The sequence below is a fragment of the Phyllostomus hastatus genome, unplaced genomic scaffold, assembly GCF_019186645.2.
Source record: "Phyllostomus hastatus isolate PE091 unplaced genomic scaffold, TTU_PhHast_1.1 phas_scaffold_142, whole genome shotgun sequence".
NCBI lineage: Eukaryota > Metazoa > Chordata > Mammalia > Chiroptera > Phyllostomidae > Phyllostomus > Phyllostomus hastatus.
The window spans coordinates 225,881-248,961 of NW_025334010.1; the positions used below are offsets into that span (position 1 = coordinate 225,881).

At 51.7% G+C, this 23,081-nt stretch overlaps 1 protein-coding gene across 2 annotated transcripts; it reads right to left on the reverse strand.

The window, feature by feature from the left end:
• TRPV5 (transient receptor potential cation channel subfamily V member 5) lies at positions 1-21,672 on the reverse strand. Of its 2 annotated transcripts, none has more exons than XM_045857644.1 (15): positions 21,408-21,672; positions 19,124-19,221; positions 18,893-19,015; positions 18,371-18,508; positions 17,996-18,094; positions 17,734-17,909; positions 17,191-17,337; positions 15,074-15,286; positions 7,790-7,876; positions 7,617-7,693; positions 7,251-7,416; positions 6,986-7,052; positions 5,492-5,694; positions 2,524-2,630; positions 1-1,797 (listed from the first exon to the last, which is right to left on the reverse strand). In XM_045857644.1, the coding sequence occupies exons 1-15, from the start codon at positions 21,533-21,535 to the stop codon at positions 1,500-1,502; spliced, it is 2,127 nt and encodes a 708-aa protein (XP_045713600.1). In that variant the 5' UTR covers positions 21,536-21,672; the 3' UTR covers positions 1-1,499. The 2 variants fall into 2 exon arrangements, with proteins under 2 accessions (XP_045713600.1, XP_045713599.1); XM_045857643.1 differs by having other exon boundaries at positions 5,492-5,760.
• Between the last annotated feature and the right edge of the window lie 1,409 nt (positions 21,673-23,081).

Consider the following 23,081-nt stretch of genomic DNA (forward strand, 5'->3'; position numbering starts at 1 on the left):
AAAGGCGAAATTTACCCCATATATTTAAAAACACACCAGGATGCAAATGAGATACAAACATTTTAGACTCCAAAAGCAAGAATAAGACAACTCAGAAACAACAACAAAATATCAACACAATTCAAACATGGGCGAAGGACTTCGACAGACATTTCTAAAAAAAAAATGTGTTACAGATGGCCAATGAACACAGAAAAAGGAGTTCGGTGTCACTAGGCATTAAGGAAAATGCAAATCAAAACCACAATATGGTATCACTTTACATGCATTAGGAGGGCCAGTGACAGAAGCAACAGCAAAGACAGAAAGTAGCAGGTATTGGTGAGGATGTGGAGAAAATGGGATGCTCATATATTGCTGGAGGAGATATAAAACAGCACAGCTACTGTGGAAAAGGGTATGGCAGTTTCTCAAAAAAATTAAGCAAAGGTTACCATAAGATCCAGCAATTTCACCTGTAGGTATAATCTACCGAAAACAGGCACTTAGATGTCTGTACGCCAACGTTTGTAACAGTACTACTCGCAAGAGACGAGAGGCGGAAACAAATGTGCAACAATGGATGAACGGATAAATAAAACTTGTGTGTGCATACAATTAAATTAGAACGGAAAGGAATGAAATTCTTATACATGCTGCAGCATGGATGAATCTTGAAAGCATTATGGTACGTGAAATACTGCAGACACACTAGAATTAATACTGGATGATTTCCCTTTTATGAGGTGCTGAGAACAGTGAAATTTACAACAGAAAGTAGAATATTGGTTATCAGGGACTATGGGGAGGAGGTAATGGGAAGTGAACGTGTAACGGGTACAAGAGTTTTAACTTGAGATAATGAGAACGTTCTATAGATAAATAAATACTGGTAATAGTGGTACTACAATGTGAATGTAGTTAATGCTGTGGAATTGTACACCTAAAAATGATTAAAATGATAAACTGTGTGTGCATATTACCACAATAAACTTAAAAAAAATAAAGCAAGTATCAAAAGCCTTTCTTCTTACAGTTTGCCAGTTGCCGTTTGGTTGCTAGGTGGGGAGAGAGTGCTTCAGGGCTGCAGGAAAACAGACAAGAGCCCCAGCCGGAGCGCTGTGCCTGGCTCCTCCCACATGACGCACGGGCAGCCCGGCTCCTCCCACAATAAGCACTTGGAGCTCCAACACTGACTACTTCCTAGTACCTGCAGGGGGCAGACATCCTTAGCGTAGCATCCCCATCTCGTGTCTCGGATGGCCAAGTCCAACTTGGCTAGAAAAGAGACCTTCTTTTCCCAAGCTATGGGACTTCCAGAGCATGTGTAGGACAACACAGGCCCATGGCCCGTCTCCAGAAATGCTGAGGTGAAAGCTGAGACGTGGTCTTTGAGAAATATTCTGCCCACAGCCTCCCATGATTACCTGCACGGGAGTCAGATACTGGCCCGGGAAAAGGTCTGTCTGCCTCCCACCCCAGGCCACCTGGAGCCATGTCGAGAGTAACAGGGGTCCTGATCATAGATAAAGATTTTCATCTCCATCCCCCTCGCCAAGGTCCAGTCCAAGATTCCAGTGTCCCAAGGTGTTACGACGAAGGAGCTCCCAGCCCCGGTGGCTGCCGCTGCTGCGGGATGTGGTCCGGGACAGGGAGGGCGTGGGCAGAGTCATGGAGGCTCTGGCTAGAGTGCCACTTTCAAACACAGAAGGATGTTTCTCAGAAAGAGGCTCTTGTTCATCCACCTTGTCTGAGGGCTTGAAAGCTTCCACATAGCGCAGCACTCGCAAGGAGTTTTGGTCGTGGAGGCTCTCGATTCTGAGGAGGGGGAAGGGGAAAGCACCCAGGTGAGGTGGGAAGGCGTGGGCCATAGGGAGAAACCAAGGCACACGGGCCACAGGTAGGGAAATGGACGAGGAGGGAGAGGGGAGTCAGAGAGCTGAGTTGACGTAAGGAGAGCATCAGGGCGAAGGGGAGGAAAGCGCACTAGAAAGGAGGACCAGCTGGGGCAGGGACCAAAGGGCCCTTGCACGCAGGAACCGAGTGTGGGTGTGAGGGCGGGGGAACACGGGTGCATATGACACAGAAACAGAGCCAATGAAGAGATACCCATGTCACAAACACAAGGTGCAGTTCAGGACATAAGTAAGAAAAGAGGAGAGCCAGGTTAGAGCTAAGAATAGAATATGAAGGAGGTTAGGTTTGAGGCAAGGCTATACTAGAAATGGGGGTCAGCAGAGAGCAAGACCAGAACAAGTTGGGTAACTCATGCCCACATGTCCCAGCATGGACACACATAGAACATGGTGCCTTTCACATGTCACTGCCCTGACAGACGCACGGCCCAGAGCCACTATCATCATTCTTTCTATTTCTCCTCAGCTCCAGCCTCCTCCCTCATACCCTTTACAGAGTGATGACTTCCCCTTTGGGTCCAATGTGGACCTCGGGAATGGAGAGGACGGTGACAAATGTGGAGCTGGTCACTCTTGTTCCCACAGGATCCCAGATGTTTTCAGTTCAGCCACCCACGTTGTCACTCACCGTAGGAACCAGCGGTCGCCCAGCCCGTACTGGCAGCCACAGATGCCCGAGCGAGGCCACAGGAAACGCGGCATCTTTCTCTCCAGCATCACCGTGGTGGCCACAACCTGGAGGGAGGAGAGAAGTGGAGGAAGAAAGAGCTCAGAACGAGCCACGAGCTTCGGTGAACACTGGCTGCCGGAGACAGAGGAAACTGTGGAATACGGACACCAGATCGGAGTGAAGGTCACAGTCATTAGCCACACCCTCGCCTGTGCCAGGCACCAGGCTATCTGCTTTACTCATTCGTTGTAAAAGAAGAGAGTGTCTTTTATGAGTGCTTTAAATAAAGCAGTGACTCCTGCCTTAGTATTCCGATTCACAGAAAATGCGTCACTCTAAAGCAATCTCATTGACTTTTTCATAGGAAAGCCAGAGGCCAATTAGCTTGATTTAAATCAAACTATTAAATGGGATCTCTATGATCCGGAAAATGAAGTATGTTGCTGGTGTTCAAAGAATTTGCAGCCAATTAAAGACTCACATCTGAAGGAGGAAAAGAATGGGTTAATTCTTGGCAACTTGGCAGGGAAATTCTAGTGGCGTGTCACATGTTCTGTAGTTTGCCCAGCCCTCATTAATTCCTTAGACAAAACATAGAAGGAAAACTTATCAGACATGCCTGTGACACAAAATAGGGAGGGATATGTAATTTGCAAGGTGACAGACACGAGAGAAAAATGATCTCACCAGACTGGAATGCTGGGCAAAAATTAATAACGTGAAATTTAAGGAAACCAAATGTAAAGTTCTTCATTTGATGTTTAAGACTCAAGTACCTGTAAGTGCAGGAACACAGTGAAGGAGCTGGGCTTTAGTGATTTGTGTAACAGAGATACAGGGTTCTAGTTGATCATAAGCTTAATAAGGGCCAATTGTGTATTTACCAAAAGACCTAAAGCAGTTTTAGGCGCTATTTATAGTACAGTGTCCGAGGCAAGGAAGGGCATGCCCACTCTTCATACCGCATTCCTCCGATTGTATCAGGACCGTTCTAGTTTTGAAAGGCCCATGATGTATCAGGGCATGAACAGAGGGTGCCTTTGGGATGGACTGGGGCCAGGAGGCTCTGTTAATGGAAGGAACTGCCAATCCTTTAAAAAGCCCGATTCTCCACGTTCTGCTCTTGAGCTCCCCATCCTCCTCCATACTTCTCTTGACCTTCTCTGCGTTTCTTAGTTGCACCAAAGTCCCCTCCAACCTCGGGAATCTCAATCTTTCTCTTCCCTTTCCCTGGATAGCTCTTCTCCCTCCTTATTTTAAAAGGGACATTTATTGTTTCTCTTTGGGCCACCTTTCAGCCCATCTTTCATTTAGAGAATCACCTCTTCTCTCCCCTCAGTCCATCCGTTCGAGTAGACTTGTCCGCACACAATTCTGGTTGGTTAGTCTATGCTCCCCCGGACTCCTCTTCCGCCACCACCACCATTATCTAGTCCTTTAAGGATGTGCCTATGACTCCGACTAGTTGCAGTGATATGGGACTTAGACTGGGTTCTCTGGGGGAAAGATGTCCCTTCAAAAGCGCATATTTCACAGTGTCAGGAGGTACCCAGAGTGCAACAGGCACGGTGCCCTTGGTATGGTGCTGGGCAGCACACCTGCTCGTTCCTTTGGGAGTTTAGGGCTTCTCTAAGCTGTGTCACCACCACGATGGGAGAGACTGCCTTAGAGAAGCCGGACAAAAGAAAGCAGAACGGTACAGCTGAGACAGTGTGTGAAATTGGGGCCTGGGCCCCGGTCAGACAGGCCCAAAGCTAGTTCAGTGCTTTAAACTTCCCATTCATGACGACCAGCACAGGCTCCTCCACTGCCTTTTTAAAGTCTAATTGAGTCTGATTTTCTGTTCTGGAGCCAAGAATCCTGAAGGATGCAAACCCTAACCTCTGCCCCTTTCCCTTGTCTTAACTGGCTAATTCTTTCCCGTGTTTAGGGCTCATCTCAAATGTCCTCATCAGGAAAGTACTTGCTAACTTTCCCGTCAGACTCCTCCGTTGCACTTTGTCCTCAACATCTACGTCTCCGTGACACTTTTATTACAACGGTACAGCCTTCTCAGAAGCCATTTGTTTACTGTCTGTCTTCCCAAACAGGCTGTACATTCCAGGGGGGTACAGAGTGCATTGGGGTGTTCACGCTTGTATCTCCCAGTTCCTGGACACTTCCCAGCTCACGGCAGGCTCTAAATAATTATTGTTCCATGAATGAAAAGTCGGCAGGGTTAAACAATAACCGTGTGAAAATCATTGCATGGTGCTCATTTGGGAGAGTGTGTTCTGCATGAGACAAGAAGGAAAGACTGGGACCAAAGAATGGAATTGTAGAAAGATAAGTTTCAGCTCAGTGTAACATGGGCTTTTCCAATAACAACAACAGCAAAAAAAAAAAAAAATTTAAATGTGAAATAAACTCTCTTCCTCCCAAACACTGCCCAAATCTATGGGATAATAAGATCCTAATCAGCATTTAAAATGATATTAACTGACCCTCTGACCAATAAACGATTATACATGGGGTAGAGAGTCAGCCAGAGGGCACTAAAGACATCACCGACTCTGCAATTTTGGTAGCCTATGATGGTGTATAAAAAACCAGACCACAGAGAAACAGGGCCCTACAGAAGCCAACAGAAGATAAGGTCCAACTGAAGAACCGATATATAAGAACAGGACAGTTTCTAGTTGTCACTGGACTCTACCATGACTACTTGATCTATTCTTGCCCTGCAACCAGTGCCCTTCGTTCTTGGGCGTTGATCCTACCCATTGCCACCATTTTATCCCCTCCGTCTATCCAAATGTATCTCTGTGAAGGTGACAGCCCTGCTGGGTTTTCTGTGACTCTCCTAAGAGTCACCCACCATAACATCACATTCTGCTTTTTCTCTCCATCCCCTGCGCCTTCGTCAGACAAATGCTGGTAGACTCACCTGAGCCCGCCAGAGCTCGTCCCGTTCTTGGGCCACCCGCCAGTGAGTGTCGCCCATCATGGCGATGAAAAGGTTGAGCATGAGCAGGGTGGCGATGATGGCGAAGGCAGAGTAGGTGAGGCTGTACATGAAGGGCAGGTCCACGTTGTAGTTGGCGGGGCCGTCGATGAGGGTGAGGAAAAGCTCGAAGGTGCTGAACAGCGCTGTGGGGAAGTCATAGAATTCCCCCAACTTGCTTGGGTCCTGTGTCTGGAAGATGATATAGAAGGCTGTCCCCACCCAAGAAAAGGGAATGGAGGTGAGGAAAAAAGAGTTATCAAAATAAGCATCCATTCTACCTCCAACATATATCCCCATACACTTTTGTGCACACACACAAACTTACACACCCATAAATGTAGATATGTCAATGTATATGTGTAGATCACATTTTATCTGCAGACCTGGCTAATCCTGAGATGTTCTATTACTCTGGATAATGTTAATACTCAGTCACTGAGCAAAAAATTATACATACATATAAGTTTTTACAGTCTTACCCTTTTATAGCTCAGCTGTTGGTACAGTTATTTTGGTCTACTGTTCTGTGGGATCCCTGTTCAACAGGGAATCCCTAGGTCAGGAAGAGTGGTGTTTGTACTGAGTCCTGGTCTTTTAGAGTTGGGGGATCTTCCAATGTCCTCTAGTACACCCCCTTGTCTTATGGATGTACAGTTGCAGACACTGAAGATTAGATTAGACTTGCCGTCCTCTGCTCTTCCTTCCTTTTTGTGCCTTTCCCTAAAAACGTCCTTCTATTCATTTGCTTACCCTGTTTACACCTGTCCCACTCTTATCCCTCTCCCTGTCCCCGTGCCCCCTCCCCCATTTCCTCGCTGCGATCCTCCCTCCCCCTCTGGCATCCTCCCACTGCACCTTGGGGCCTCCGGTGAGCCCCCGCTCCCTCTCTCTCCCCAGTGTCTCTGCACAACTCTCCGCCTGTTTTCCTCTCGCGCTCTTCAAGCTTTCCCAATGTTTTTATTGCTATGCCCTTTTGAGAATTCTTTCCATTTTGACCACTCCTAGCAAAAAAGCATGGTATGTGTTTCTGAACGCTTCGTGTTTCTTCTTCTGGAGTGTAAAGAGAGAAGACTTAAGCACTGCTCTGTCTCTGTTTGCCTACACCATCTCCAAAGATACACAAGTGGCCAGTCTTTCCTGTTTACTGTCCCTCTCACCCCAAAGCTCTTTTCCCACGTTGTCCTTTAGAGAGCTTGCGGTGCGGTCAGGCAACATGAGTGCCTTTGGTTCAGAGATTCAGAGCACATGGGTCTACCTTCTAGGCCAGTCTCAGTGGCCCTGACTCTGTGCACGTCAGCACGCTTTTGGACTCAATCTCCATGGTGGCGGGGGCGGGGGGGGGGTGAGCAAGTAAGAACAGAGAGCAAGAGTGAGAGTGAACTATCCAGAGGCTTGGATCCAAGGGTCTAGTAGGGGAGGGCGCTGTGCTCTTACCCGAGGCAAATCCCATAATAACCACGGCCATCAGCCAGCAGAAACGCAGCAGGTCTCCAAAAATCATCTGCAGGAAACAGAGAAGAGGAGAGAGGGTGGGGTGATCCCTCTTCCGCCTCGGCAGTTATGGCTAATAGATGAGAAGGTCCCCATAGCCCCTCCAGACCCTCCCTGAGCAGCATTTTCCTTTCTGTTCCCTCTCCCTTCCTAGGTCTGGGGAAGCCCCATGGCTGAGGCCAGAGGAAGCCTGGGGGGAAGTGCTGACCTTCTGGATCATGATGCTGAAGGGGCCCAGCATCTGGAACCCTCGGGCGAAGTACATGACACTGCACCAGCCCAGCACCAGGGCGAAGGACATGGGCACCACCTCCCCATTGGTGTCAGTGAGCCTCATCACCATGGTGACCAGCACTAGGGAGGCGGAAGTGATGCTGCAGGGGGAAGAGCAGGGGGCAGGGAGTAAGAGAAGGGCTGGCAATAGTCTAGGTCCCCTCCAGCACCATTGTAACTCGGGGGGCACCCACACACTCAGGCCTAGTTTTTATATCTAAAACACACACACGGGGGGATCAGCTGAGGTTCCAACAGTTCTGGTGAGGGAAGGCATGGGCTGGAAGGAAGGGACACTCACATGATGACATGGAATGGCCCCCCGAGGACAGTCTGTCCGAAATAGCGAGAGGCGCCGACCCTGAAGATGTCTGGGATCTAGGAAGAGGCGAGGAAAACAAAAGACCATGGAGAATGCAGTTTGGTCTGGGGTCTTGGAGGGTGGACTCAGCCTGGACCCCATCTGCACCTCACCTCAAGGAACAGCATGATCAGGGCCCCGATGATGGTCACCAGCTCCCCCACCAGCCGGATTTTGTCCTGTTCCGTGACATAGGCCTCCTAGGAGGGGAAACTCCAGGTGAGAAATGCTTTCTGACGGAGTGAGACTCCAATCCTTTTGGGCAAGCGGTTTAAAGTAACTCAAGTCTATCCTGGATGAAGAAAAGCTCACCTTACCACCACCACCACCAACCCTTGATGGTATTTGTCCTCGTGGCCAGCTCTGTGACCAGGACATCAGTGTGTGGCCAAGGTTTAATCGGGCTGCTTATGCTGACCACTTGAGGTATCCCCTCCCAGGTCACCTGTCGTGTACATGTGGTGAGTGGTAACTTAGAATGCATCCACCAAGATCACATTTCAGAGCATCAGGTTAAGAAACTTACTGTAACAGGAAGAGGTATTAGTGGCTTGGAAGAGTTTCATCTATGTGGAAAGTCCAGCTTTTCCAATCTCATTGTGGTTCCCGGCAGGAAGAACAGACTATAAACATATCATGGTATTCAGTTTCCCACTTGAGGCCAGAACCCACAAGCTCTGGCAAAACCTTGAGTCAGTCTCTCAACCTCCCCTTGCTTTAGGTCTCTCACCTGTGAAGTGGAAACTCTGATGGGTACCTCCCCGGGCTTAATGTGAAGTTGAAATTAGATGATGTATTCGGATGCACTATAAACCATAAAGTACCACAGTTGTATTTGTTGTGGTTTTATTATGAGTTGGCAATAAAGGGCAGTTGCTAATAAAGTGGGGGTGCTAGAGACATATGGATTTTAGTTCTGAGGAAGGGTCCCTGCCTTATCCTGGGCAGTAGGTGTAGAAAGTACCGTAATTTTCAGACTATATGATGCCATCCCCCACCCACATTTGGGAGGAATAATGGTTGTTAATGCTGCTGTTGCATTCTGTTTACATTTACATTGGTGAAATATTGGGTTATTTATGTTATTAAATATTTTACCATATTTTTTGCTTCAAAATTCCCCCCGCCCCCGCCATTTTCCTCCTCTAAAACCTAGGTGCGTCTTATGGTCTGAAAAATACGGTATGCCCCTAAGGTCTAGATGGAGAGAAGACCATCCTCCTGGGCACATCACTGTCCTTTCCAGTGAAAGGCTTTGTAACATGATACAGACGCACTGATAGAATTCTACAACAACAACCCTTAACCTTTGTAAAGTTCTGAGCCCGTCTGAGAATTGCGTAAAGACTACAGCCCCTCCTTCTAGAACACTGTTCGCATGGATGTCACCCCGACATAAAATCGTACAAACTATTTTAGCACATTCAAGCACCCTTCCGGCTTTTGGGAACTGTGCTCCAAGGTCCCATCTCTGAACAGTGCACCCGAGATAGGAGGGGAGGGCCCCCGGGGCCAGTGGGAAGGTTGATGGTCTCAACTGGGGAGGCTGTGACGGCTCCTGAGGCATCAGAGACGCTGAGCATATTTCCTCTGCTAAGAAACTGTGACCTCTGACATCCCTTCGCAGGCTGCTTCAGCGCTGCCCTTGCTGGTCCAGGGAGAGGCATAGCCTTTGAAACAGGAGGAGAGGCCCTGTGGTAAGAGGTAATCTGTGGCATAAAGGAGGCACCCACCAAGGGCCCTGTGGCTGCTCAGAATGGGTAGGTCACTTCAGAAGAAGCCAAGGAGGTAGCCCTTAAGAGTAGGGCCAGACTGGCCAGCAGGTGGTAGAAATGTTTTGAGTCCATCACGTGGGGCCGGGAAAGATGAGGAGAGGGGTTGGTGTCTGTGTGCCTGGAGAGCAGTGTGATCGAACAACCTGGCACTCGACTCGTTACTTTTTTGTCATGTAAAGACTTGACGATCTGTAAATGTCTCTGGCGCGATTCTCTCTTGAGAAACTGGTATATTTTATTTTATCATATAATGGGGAATTTCCCTTTTCCCTTGCTTCCAAGGAAGCTCAGAGTTCTTTCTTTATCTCCAGTGCTAGCTGCTACCACATTTTGCCATGTATAATGCGCACTTGTTTGCCCAAATTTTTGAGGGAAAAATTAAGGACGCACATTTTACATGGGTAGTGCCTGAAATAATGTGTATCTTGTTCTTGTGTTTTGTAATTATTTGTTGCATAAAATTTCATGTCCCATAATATGTTCAAAAATAAATGCTAAAATTCCTCTATAATTCAAAAAACAAGTATCTAAACATAAAAAAAATTAAAAATTTAATTAAAAAATTGAAATAAAAGATTTTTCTTGAAAGTTTAAACCAAAAATGTGGGTGGGCATTATCCACGGCAAAATACAGTACTTTGAATAACCTCTCCTCTGACCTGAAATTCAGTTCATGGGTCTTGTCCTTTATCTTAATGTCATGGCATCTGCCTCCAATTGTCAAACATGCCAATTCCTTCTGAGACCAGGTAGTATGCAGTAGGATACATAAGTACATTAACTATAGAAAAAAATAACATGTAAATATAGAAATCAGTAACTGCATCTATGCCATATATGTGTCCATACAAAATTTTCAAACTCATTTGAAAACTTGTCTCCCGATTGAGGACATCTGCAAAACTGCCAGCAATCTTTCCTTGGCTCAACTAAGGAGAAAAGGAACCAAGTGTGCACAAGTTGGCCAGGTGAGTGGTGGGGGACCCAAGTCCCCCCAGGGGATGCTGGGAGAGTAGCATCACCCATTCCCTCGGGAGACGAAAAGGTGAAACCCCAATGAAGGGAGAATGCTGGGGACAGTCTCCACCACCACCACCTCCTTCTGGGATTTCCCCTCACTAGGACCCTTAGCTTGTTCAACAGATTCCTACACAGGTAGGAATTCCCCTGCATGAGTTCGCCAGTGAGTATCAGAGGTCCAGAGACCCCAGACTTTGCTTCAGCTCCACCTGGGACCCAATCACCCTAAAAAGAAGTTCCTTCCACCACTCTGTCATCAAAGGTCCCCTCCCTTAAACCAGACACTAGAGTGCTACAGTCTCCTTCCTCGACCACATTTTCCTGGCTCACCCTTACTTAATCCCCAAGACTTAAGTCACAGCACTCCTCCAGGGTCAGGTGTCTCTTTTGTGGGCACATGGTGCCACTCTCTGCTCATGGCCCTCACCCAGCACCTCGACATTGTCTGGTGCTCCAGGTCACCAGTAATCTTAGAGCTCTCTGAGAGCAAGGACGTCTAACTCCGACGTCTTGTCCACAACGCACAACATAGCAGGTATCCCAATAATAAGAAAGGAAAAAAGGAAGGAGGGAGAGGAGAAGTTACAAGCTGAGCACTCTCTGAGAGGGGCAGAAGAGGGGTCAAGAGCACTCACAAAGTGGGGATGGGGAGAAAGGTGACAACTAGTTGCGTATTTCTGGGATTTTCAGATTCGTAGCTCAAGGTCACCTAAGCAGGCTTGACTAATGCTACATTGAGAAAATATTCCACCCCACCTCTTTAAAAACAAATGCCTTCCAGCAATGACCAGAAGTCTTTACATCAACACATGGCCTGAAATTTTAGGAGCTGTCAGCTCAATCCCCTGCAGAGGCTGACTTCAGTGAGAACTGGCCCAGTGAGACTGCTCTCACTTATCAGCTGGCTGGGCACAAGCCTTGAAGCAAATGCCCGGCGAGGGGTAAAGTTGGGCAGCATGAGAAACCTGGGCGGAAGTTGGGAGGGCACCAGAAAAAGTCATCACGCCCCAGTCCTAGACCCACTTATCTTCCCCAAGATCCCAGTCTTGCAAAGCATAAAGCTCCCAGAAAGAGTCTTACTGGCTTGTAATGCAGTTGTTATTCTAATCCTCTACCGTGCACAGGTTTCTAACCAAGCTGCCCATCAGAAACAACTGGGACATTTTTGTCCCACACCCATGCCCAGGCAAACCCTGGACACTCTCATTTCATTAGTGTGGATCAGAGGCCTACCATTATTTTTCAGACGTAGGTGTTTCTGCTACGTACCCCGCATTGAGACCCACTGGGCCCCCAAGAGAGGCAAAGGTCCCCTTTTCTGTCTAAAGCTACTTTCCAAGGATTTGCTTCATGTCCTGGTCTCCACATTTCCTTAGGAGGATTAACCTGAGAGGCTTCTACTCTCCACAGAGGAGCTCTGACCACAGAAGTAGGACTTCACTGTACGCCAAGAGGTTAACCACATCAAAAATGGTGCCTATTATCAAATCTACAAAGTAGCTCTGGTAGCTGGGGGTGGGAGGCATTGCCATATGTGACTCCGTGCCCCTGCACCCCAGTGTCCCTCGTCCTGTCAGAGGAAGGTTAGGTGTGGCCAGGTAAAGGTAAGTGTGGCAGGCCCAGGCTCAGGGCAAAGACTGGGGACAGGCATTTCTCAGAAAGAGGGCTGACATCCAGGGCATGACTTTGGAGGGAGAAATGGCCTAACTTCATATTAAGGGGGAGGGTGCTGAGCAAAGCGGGCCAGAACCCCAGGCCCAGCACTGCCCTCCCCACCTGAGTCTTTGCCAAAGTACTTAACCTTCCTTGACTCCAGAGTCACCGTCTTTAAAATGGAGATAATGACTTTATTTACTTATTGGGATATCTAAAAAGGTCAAACGCTATAAAAGTGCTTTGTCATCCAAAACGGGGTTCACAAAATCAGAGCACTGCCCAACAGTGAGTCAGAAATGCAGAATCTCAGGTCCCGCCCCAGCCTTGCTTCCAGAATCTTCATGTTCACAGGATCTCCGGAGCACCAAGCAAGCACTCAGTAGACATTCCCTTTACCCAGCAGGCTCCCTGCTTCTCCTCATCTCCTTCCCTGCCTTTAATTGGCTCTGACTGTTCACAGTAAGTGGATAGGACCCCTAAGCCAAGTAGTGTAGTGCTGGAGATCAGTGGGGTTTTCCAGTAGCAGGGGGGCTCAGGGTCATTGAGAGCTTACAAGAAACAATGGTGTGTAGGCAAATCAATCCCCTGACCGTGACAGGCAGATAATGATTTAAAATGAATGGAGCCTTGGCCAGGTGGCTCAGATGGTTGGAGCATTATCCCCTTTACCAAAGGGTTGCAGGTTCAACTCCCAGTCAGGGAACATACCTAGGTTGTGGGTCTGATCCCCAGTTGAAGTGCGTATGAGAAGCAATCAATCAATGTTTCTCTCTTACACTGATGTTTCTCTCTGTCTCTCTCTCTTTTCCCCCCCAACCCCTCTCAAATCAATAAACATATCCTTGAATGAGGACTAAAAAACAAATAAAATGAATGGAAACCTACCCACACGTCATTCCTGCCATGGTCCTCCCCCTTGCTCTCTGCATCCCATTCATGGCACAGCAGCAAAGATTTTACCCTCCCTGTCTCCTGATGCCGACCCTGTCTCCTGATTTCCCACTCACAGGCCAAGGACAACCAACCGACCATTGCATCTTGCTGGTGGACCCCTAACTACCTCTTAACTGATCTCCCTATTCTCCCTGGCCCCCTCAAATCTGTTCACCCTAAAAGAGGAACACAAATAGCCCATAAACTCCAGACCAGGTCTCAAGTGGAAATGCCAAAGAATAGGAACCTTTCATTGGTATGCTTTGCTATCCAAACCCCTCAGAGCAGCATTCTTAGCCCTCTTAGTCCCCATTTCCCACCAGAAAAGAATATTTGAAAGTCAAGAGTCTCCTATTTGGGCCAAAGTGGCTTTTGCTTGAGTAGAAGGCATGGGGTAAAAGTGCTAAAGAGGAAAATGAAGGAATAGGAGGAAAAAGAGAATAGCTAGGTACAGTCAGCTATCACACTTCACCTAGTCCTGAGGGAAGGGGAGGAGTTTTAAAACACAACGTAGACTATCTGGGTCAAAGGAACATGTTTGTACATAATTAGTCCTGCCCCAAAGAGAAAGAGTCACACAGGGAAGAAACTTGGAGCTAATTAATTGCTCAGCATTACCCAACTCTTGGGCCAGAACGTTATCTGCATTCCAGATCCAGAAAGCCCCAGGTGAGCCTGACACAGAGGAAAGCTGGGAAAGAGCACATCTGTGAAAATTGGGCCCTCGATGCTGGACAGTCCAGCCACCCCCAACCTTCTCCTGTTTTGAGTCTCCTGCCCATCCCCCGTGGCCATCTTCTAGATGACCTTGTATCCCCCGTGTGGGCTCCACACCAGGGGCAATGCTCACGCCCAGTTTGAGATGCATGGGACACAACCTCCCCCGAGTGCCCATGCCCTCCTCTAACAAGTCAACTAACCCTTTTTTGTGGGAGACAGGAGCTCTGGATACCTACCTATGTATTGAGAGGCAGTTACAGAAGCAGGAGAGATAGAGCATCTTGACCTACTTTGGGTTGAGTGAGAGCCTTGTCCCTGCTCCCTCTCACTTTGGTCCACCTTTGGGCCTGGACCAGCAGGCAGTTCACGCTCTCTTTCTGACCCCACTGCAGCCCGAGCTGTACCCTTGGCTGGCCCATCCTGCACAGAGCACAAATCTCCAATCACGTAGCTCCTACTTGCCCAGCTAAATTCTTCTTCCTGTGTCTTTGGCTTTTTTGTTTTCTGTCCACATGCCTGCAACCCCTTTCAGCTCTTTTCAGAGAAAAAAAAGTTATCTTATGAATAATCAACCAGTCCAGTGGAGCTTTGCTTGTAGAAGGTCTATGCTCAGAAGTACTCATTAGTCTACTCATCCTGTTACATGCAAAGGAGGGTTTGCTTCCTTCAATGGCAGCTCTTACATTTCCTCATCCCTCCGCTAGCGTCCTTACCACCCAAGTCTCTGAAGGGCACCCCAGGAGCCAAGCCCACCAGAGTCAAAAGGACCTCAGAGATCACTTGCCTCGGCCTGCCCTGCAGTCCAAGCATCCTCCTGCAGCGTGTTGGACAACGGACACATTCCTGCTCATGTGCTCGTATCAACGGTACACGGAAGTGAATGCAAAGCAGAAGGGCCGCGCTGCCCTCACAGACCAGAAATGGACTCAGATGTGGACTTGGAGCACGCTTTCCCTCCCTTTGGATCAGCAGGGTTTCCCTGTTCAAGTTCACCTTACAGAAGACGGGTTCTCTCTGTACACTGAGGGGAATTTCACCAAGGCACACTGTTCCCAACACCGAACACGCTTTCACAGTCAATGAGAGAAGCCACAGCTCCCCGGACAAGTGTACTTTTACCCATAAGCCTCCTTCGTGGTGCGCTAACCTCGCGTCCAATTTCTGTCTGGGTGGTTAGGACCTGGCAGCTGCTCGAGCCCAGGGAACGGTGTCTTTCCTGGGTAGTACCACTTTGGTCCCCAGCACCAGCACCCCGTGTTTCCATTCCCTTTCATCCCCTCTGCGAAGAGTCACCTGGAGTGGCTTCTGCTCCATGATGGTGATATCTCGGGACGCAGTGTGATTGCCATCGCGGAACTTGAGGGGGCGGTAGACGCAGCACACGGTGAAGCAGACCATGTAGGACAAGTACAGGGCGCCCAGCAGGCAGAAGTAGGGCCGCCCGTAGCGCTTCCACTTGAGGCTCACCAGCTGCTTCACGGGCGTCTGCTCCAGGATCTGGCGAGCCTGCCGTGGAAGGAGAACGTCACCTGGGGGGACCAACACAGTGCATAGTGCTGGGTTTCCCACTGGGTCCCCAGGCGGGCAGGGCGCTCACCAGCTATTACATCTTTCAATCAGTAGTGAATCAGTCATTTTATTTTACAGGCAACCGGTCAATTTCTACTATACGCTAGGCCTTGTGCTATTGCTACAGGTAAACTACTACAGAATCGAACACAACACACTGTAGCATCGGGGAGGCTTTGCAGGATGAGCAGCGGAGAGTTGAGTGAAAGGAGAGTTGGGAAGATCATCCCATGCAGTAGTAGCAGTTGCCGAGGCAGGGAGGTATGCGAAGCCACTTGCAGGAGAGGTGTGGTTGGGGATAAGGGGCAACCTGTTGGGGGTGATGGGCAGGAGTTACAGTGAGTGAATTAGATAACGGCCAGATCACCCTACATCTTGAACGCTAAGGTGGGGAGTTTGAAAATTTTTTTCTGAACATAATGGGAATTAACTGGGAGTCCAAGCAAGAAAGTAGCCAAGTTTGTTCTAGAAGTCCTGTGGTCTGGAGAAGAGCGATAGAGGACCCAGGTCGTAGAACAGGGCACTGGCCTAAGCCAGGTGGGCTGGTGCTCTGCTGTAACTACATAGTGAAAAGGTAAAGATACAAATGAGAGAGGGTGATGGGCATCTGAGAAAGCAGAAAAAAAGGAAAATTCAAAGCACAGTTGGAGAGATTAACCATTGGCGAAAAGAATATCTTTTCCACTGAACCTAGAGAGGAGAGACGGAGCCCAGGGCCCAGATACGCTTGGCAGGACAGGGCAGGAGGGTCAAGAGGCTCCAGCCATAAGGTAGGAGCCTGGGTCTTCTGATGGAAGTAAGGCGGAAGGCAGTGCGGGATAGAAAGGGAGCTAGAAAGGAATCTTGAAGGAAGAGGAAACGGGCCGACGAAGACAAGGACCAGACCTACGGGAGAACATTGAGAGCCAGCTGAAATCCGAGACCAGGAATTTGTGCTGAAACCGTCTACCCGAGAGGCTGAGGCTCTAGTTCCTAAGAAATCCTGCACAAAGTTTATCTGTTTCCAGAAATGTTTTATGAGGAAGCTCATAGTGTGTCAGCCACTCACCTTTTTGTTCCGTTCATCAGTACTTACCATCATCTGAGTTTATGGCTCTAGAAAGTTTTCTAGGAAATTATCAACTAGCAGATAAACAGCACAAGCCATACTTGGCCACTGTCTTGGAGGTTCCCGGAAGCTGGAAGCATGTTCCCCTCTCTCCTTGTCTTGAACACACTTTCCTTTCCTTCAGGTCACTCAGCTCGGCCCTGTCTGGGCGGCCCCTGATTTTCCCTCTCTGCAAGGCTCTCTTTTTTCTCCTGTTCCTGGTGATTCCCAGCTCCCCTTGAAGCCCCAGCTCACCTACTCCGGGGACACTGTCTCTGGCCCACCCAGCTTCCACTTTGCTGCCACTGTGCACAGCACAGACCCCCGGGGGTGGTCTAGTTTGTGCTCTACCGCAGTTATTGAGGAAGATACCCCGCACTGTGTTTTATTTATTTCTGTATTCTCAGTTCCTTGTACAGCGCGTGGGGCACAGAAGGTGCTCAGGATGCTGAATGAATGAATGAATGAACGAATGAATAGATGAATGAATGATAGGAAGCAATGTCTGTTTGGAGAGTTCCTCAGCTGAAATGTCAGTAGGAGAAAGGTAAGGGAAAGGGACTACAGCTCAGCAGAGGGAGAGTGTGGTCAGGAAAAGGTGCTGATTGGTTGATTGGACTTTTCTCCCAAAGGCCCCAGGCGTATCACATCCATCTGTTATCAGGTGAGGGAGTGTCCGGAGCCCAGAACCTCAGCAAACGGATGGACTCTGCCCAGACACGTGACAGTCCCAGACCCTCCACGGCACCCGTACCTCCCGCTTCTTGGAGGAGACCACCAGCTCCAGAAAGGACACCTTCTCCCCCCAGGAGTCGATCTCTGTGAGGTCGTAGAGAGTGGAGGTCAGCGGCCCGCAGGTCCACTGGATGTGCTTCCGCTTCTGCATGAGGTGTTGGAACATCTGTGAGGACACAGCAGGGAGTTGGAGGGTTGGTGGGGGAGAAGCCAGTCAAGGGGCCACCACCACCGTTGAAGAGCCGGGGGCCCACTCCTTGGGACTGACCGACAGTTCTGAGTTGGCAAGCCTTTGATTACATGAACCTATGTATTATATTTTGGTTATCTCTTCTTCCCACACACTGTATGAAGATCTGAAAGAAGAGAACAGGCAAAGGGAGCAGGACTTGGGGTTCCCTACAGATCTTCTAAAGGACACATCTCAGGTCCTCCTGAGCCGGGGATTCCCAAGGCTGTGCCTTTTAGAGACAGAGTTGGAAGTGAGGGACCAGCACCCTTTTGGGGAGTTTGGGAGAAGGATCATGAGAACAGCATGTGGGTTTGGGGGCGTGCCCCTCACCACAGTGTTGCCCTCCACGCCCGCCAGCTTGAAGGGGGTGAGGCCCTGGTGGTTGGGCACGAGGTCCAGGGGCTGCAGGCGGCCTCCGCGCCCGTCGTAGGACAGCAGCAGGTTGTACATCTGGCAGGCAGAGGTCTTGTTGGGCTGGAAGACGAGGATGTGCAACACTGTGTTTCCTGGGGGACGACACGGGTGTCACGTGGCCACTGGACCCACTGTCCCAGCCCCTCCGCGCCCCTCGCTTCCTGCTCCCAGCGCTTACCCAGGGAGTCCTGGGCCCGGATGTTCGCTCCATGTTCGATGAGCAGACGCACGATCTCCTCGTTGCCCACGCAGGCAGCGAAGGACAGAGGGTGCTCCCCTGGGGACACGGAGGGCTCTGGAGCGTGAGTGCGGGCTGGGGCGTGAATCCTCCCAGGGACTGCCTGTTCCTCCCCAGTTCCTCCCCAGTTCCTCTCGGTGCTGGGCTTGGGGACACCCGTCAGCAGAACCAGAGGCAGGGTGGGTGCGGGAGTGGCTCTGGCCTCAGGCCCTCTCAGGGCGGACCCTGCCCCCAGCCTCCCAGGCACGGGGCACAGGGCCCCCCTCTCTTGCCCACCACTCACCTCCCTCCCCCCGGGCCCACCCCGGCTCTCACCAAAGTAGACGTGGTTGTGGGGGCTGTGGCGGAAAGCTGAGCCTGTAGCTCTGGCAGAGATGCTGGCCCCGTGGGCGAGCAGGGCTCGCACCAAGTTCACGTTCTGGTTCAGGATGGCCACGTGCAGCGCAGTCTGGCCTGGTTCAGAGAGAGCCCTCGGTCGTGGGGGTCTGTGCCCAATTCCTTCAGGCACACCATCCACCTAGCTAGCTTGCAGGATGTCCCTAAATGTATTTTTACTCTTGGCTCAGCAGAGTGGCCTGGTGCCTAGGGGATTGAGTCCCTTGCCTGTCTACGGCGTGGCTGGTGGGTGTGGGGCATGATTCCAATCACTTTAGTATTGCTGTGAGAGAGAGTCCTGTCTGTCCAGGCACATGAAAGTGGTCGAAGGAAAATAATAAATGGCTGAAGGAAGCTATGAAAGCCATGACCAGAACCTTTGTATTCCTCCCAACTCGGGGGCCCTCACATGCAGACCCACCCCCCTTCATTCCCACCTTGAGAACCTGGGCACCTCCTCACCTACGAAGGGCTCATACAGGGTGGGTTCCAAGGCCAGGTCCGGGGCGGCCTCCATCAGCACCATGGCCACCTCCAGGTTGTCGTAGAGGGCTGCTATGTGCAGCGCCGTCTCCCCCAGGGCCCCTGGAGCACAGCAGGACAGGGATGTCAAACCTTCCCCTTGTCCCCGTTGCAGGAACCGGGAGACCTGGCCTTGGGGCCCGTCCCCATCCCAGCGAACTCTGAGCCCACCTCTTTGTCGCAAGTCGCAGGCTCTGTCCAGCAAAAGTCTCTTCAGGGCGCACAGGTCATTGTTCTTGGCTGCCCAGAGCAGTGGCGATTCTCGAATCCTGCGGGGAGGTGAACAGGAGGCGTCAAGCAGCGGCAGAGCTGCAGCGAGGCCAAGAGCAGAGACAGGCCTCACATCACACGCGGTCCTTCCAGACCAGGGCGTCGGGGCTCACTGAGGGGGAGGCTCAGCAGAGGGCTGCCGCGCCCAGGGGAGGACGGCCCGGGCTACGGAACGGGCGGGTGGCCCTGGCAGCTCGGAGAGGAAGCCCTAGGTCTGGCTGAATCCATCTAAGCCGTGTAAACATTTCAGGAACCTGGGGAGCTGGAGCAGGTCAGAGGTGAAATTTCTGTCCCCAGTTGACACCCTCACCTGCTGAACTGGCTCCATCTCACCAAGGGGAGCTTGGGAAGTCAGAACTGGCTAGGTGTTAGAGCCGGGGATGTTGATGCATTGCTCAAGTTCTGATTACCCCCCTGGGCTGTTTGGATACCTACCCCTGCCTGGGGGCAGGAAGAGTTCGGGGTGAGTTATGGAGGGTCTATTCCTTCTGGGTTTGGCCCTCCAACAGAAGGGTCTGGACCCAGGTGTACCTGAGGAAGAGCCCAGCTTGGAGCTTCTCTGACCGCACGACTCGGAGCCGGCAGGAGAGCCCCGTGGAGACGCCTGTCCCAGGGCACCGCCCCGGGGCATCTGCCCTCCCCCCGCCTGGGTGAACCAGACACAGGAGAAGCCGAGCCAGTCCTGCCGGGCAAGGAAGTCTTAGCTGGCTAGCAAGGTGACCGCGGGGTCTGGCAGGTTGAGGGTCGTGAGGCAGAAACAAACTGACTGGTGACCATGGTGTCCCCCAACCTCAAATTCCTCTCCTCCTGTCATCACGGGAGAAAGTGTTTCACTTCAAGAAGCAGCTTTTTTAAATCTCAAGGGGGAGCCCGGATCTGCCCCCATTTGGGGAAGCACTCTCTGGGGGCACCGGCAGCGTGAGGGACAGCCCCTGCCCTTCTCACCTGGACCCTCAGCCCGAGCGCACTCAGCTCGGGGCGGCAGGGCTGGGCTTCCCGAGTCCAGCCCTGTGGGGAGGGCCCTGTACTCAGCCTCTTCTCCCCGGGCCTCCAGCCCACTGCCCCCCCCTACAGGGCGGGTGCGAGAACCCAGCTCCGTCTCAGAGACTGTCCTAATCCACTGCGCAGCAGGGACGGAGGCGGGGAGGCCCAAGGTTCCGTCCATCACAGGGCCTGGGGCGGGTGTCCACGAGCAAGCAGGAGGCCTTTCCGGAATGGACGCTTAGACTGCACCCAGCCCGCTGCTCAATGTACAAGGCCCAGCGCAAAACGAGAGTGCGGAACTCCTTGTTTTAAAAAGTACTAAGAATCTCAAGATAACAGCAGACGCGCATTAAGTGGCATGCAGGGCTTTTCTGAGGCCCAGAGCCGTGTGGAACTGTAGAGGCCACCTGCCCTGTTCAGTTCAATTCCCCGCTCTTCAATGGGAGACAAGGCCGCCCCGACGCCGTAAGGCAGAGGCCCGCCCGCAGGCTGGGTCCCTGCCCTGCCTGCGCCCCGGGGCCTGGACCTCGGGGCTAACAAGCCTTGAAATGACCTGCCCCCAGGTGATCAGCTCCACCTGACCCGAGCATCCCAGGTGCAGACAGAGATTCCATCAGTCTGTGTCCTCGGTTCCCAGCGCACTGCACCGCACTGCGGCACAGAGTAGACTCAATAAAAGGCCAATGAGCTGACCTGGGGACTTTCCAGTGTCCCCTGGGCTTCCCTCCTCCGTTGGTCAGTTCCAGGTAAACAAAACTCTCCTCTTTCCAAGCAATTTCCCTTTATACTAATGCTAATTCCTCCCTCTCTCTTCAACCAGCAAGACCTCGAAAACCCACAGGGTCCCAACCATTCCCCTGCAGCCTGCTCCCCACCAGCCTGCACCCGCCTGCAACCACCCCTGCCACACTGGCTTCTGCTATCTTGTCCCTCCGGTCCGTCATCCTCCTCCCCCATCAGGCAGGCAGGCGAGACCCCTGCCTCTGAATCTACAGAATCCACATTCAAGGTCTCCGTGCCAACCCCCACCATCCCCCCTAGAGGGGCAACTGGGGTTTTGTGACTGTATGTAATGAGTGGGTGGGGGGGAAAGGGCACGTCCAAGTGCCTGGCGCTGAATTCTGGGGATAGACCCGAGAGGGCAGGAAGGTTTGCGGGTCAGCCAGAGCTGGGATGCCGCGAGACTGACTGGACAGCCTACCTCTTCTGTTGCAGCAGATAGGCCTCGTCCAGACGCTGGTCCCACTCTTTCTCTCGGAACAGCCAGGAGGTGAGAAGTTTCTGGAGGTGGGTCCAGGACCCTCTCAGCTGGGGTGGAGGAACGCGCATCTCCTCTCCTCGCAGGCACTGGCGGGTGATGGGCGAGGCAGAGCAGCAGGTCCAGCACTCAGCAGCTGCCGAGGCAGTGGCAGCGTTTGCTTGGGGTTAAGAGTAGTGTGTGCAGCGTGCGGCTGTGGGGGTGTGTGTGATTGCTTGCACGTGTACTGAGACTGGCTGTCTCACCAGGAGAGAGCCGCTTTACCTGGAGTGGGGAGGAGCTCTTTCTAGGACAAACCTCTGGGACACAGACCCTGCCCTGGAGCCAGGGGAAAAGAGGGGAGGGAACTTTGTTCCCGGCAGTGGGCTGGGGCTGAGATCTGGATAGGTGAGGGGTGGGGCAGAGCGATCCGGACCGGGAATAGGGCGAGAGGCCTGGAAGCTGGGTCCTACCAGCTAGTCTGGCAGGGCTGCCGCCAGCAGGAAGTCCAGCCCTGCAGCTGGGCCGTCAGCCAGGCTAGAGCCCTGGCTCCCTCGGCTCTCGCACCTCGGCGAGGTGAGCGTGCTGTGCCTCAGCCTGCTCATCTGTTCTCTCATGGACGTGGCCGTGAAGCAGGATCCTAAGAGCTTAGTGATGTTGGTTCTCCCTCTACTGATGAGCATGGGAGGGAGCTCCTGGCCAGGGCTGCTTCCCTCCGTTGTGGCTTTTTATCCCTGTCCTCAGCCCCGCCGCCCTGCCTCTCACATAGGGTCTGGCCCCCCGCCCCTCCTTTGTGAGAAACCCACGGTGACTCCCCTCCCAGCTTCTCAGAGACACCCTGAGAGAAGACCTACAGGGGACCCTGTGGTTTCACAGAGGCTGGGCAGCTCGGAGTGAGGGCAGGTGGGGGAAGAAGCCCCATGTTTGGGTCCTTCCCCAGGAACAAAACGGCAAGAGGGAGGAGTAAGCCTGAGAGCGCGTTCTGTCATGATACCACAGTCCTTTTTCTCCCCCCGATTGTTTTCAAAGCGGTACATACCCACGACTGAACTGTGGCCGTTCGATAGCCCTAAGAGGTAGGTGGGACTACATGGGGGATTCTCTTAATTTCATAATGGGAAGACCAAGCGCAGACAGGGAGTGTGATTACCCACAGCCAGCAGCAAGCCTGGAACTGGCTTTCAAGTGGAAACCTTAGCTCTGGACCACACGCCACACCTTGTCGCTTCTGGGGAAGCTTCTGCCCACACTGGTGTGAGAGACTTGGGCGGAGACAGGCGGGGGGGCCTCCCCTTGGGGGTCCCCAGAAGCAAGGGAATGCTGCCTTCTTTTGCTGTAAGAAGGAGAGCAGTTTTTCCTAGCAGCTGAAGGATGGACAAAATGACCTTTACAGAAGGACAAGAACTGAAAGGGAAGCACATAAGGCCAGGAAGAGTAGAGGCTCAACGCCCCAGACAAGGAGAACGCACGCGCCTGCCCAGTGGAGGGGCAGATGAGGGCTGGGGGCAGGGGCGGGGGTCACCTTGTGGGACGTTTTCCTGCTTTGCTGGGGGTTGAGCAGTGCGAGGTGGTAATAGGTTTTGCAGCCTTGGGATTTCCAGCCTAAGGAGATGGAGGAGCGATAAGGTTGGGGTGGGG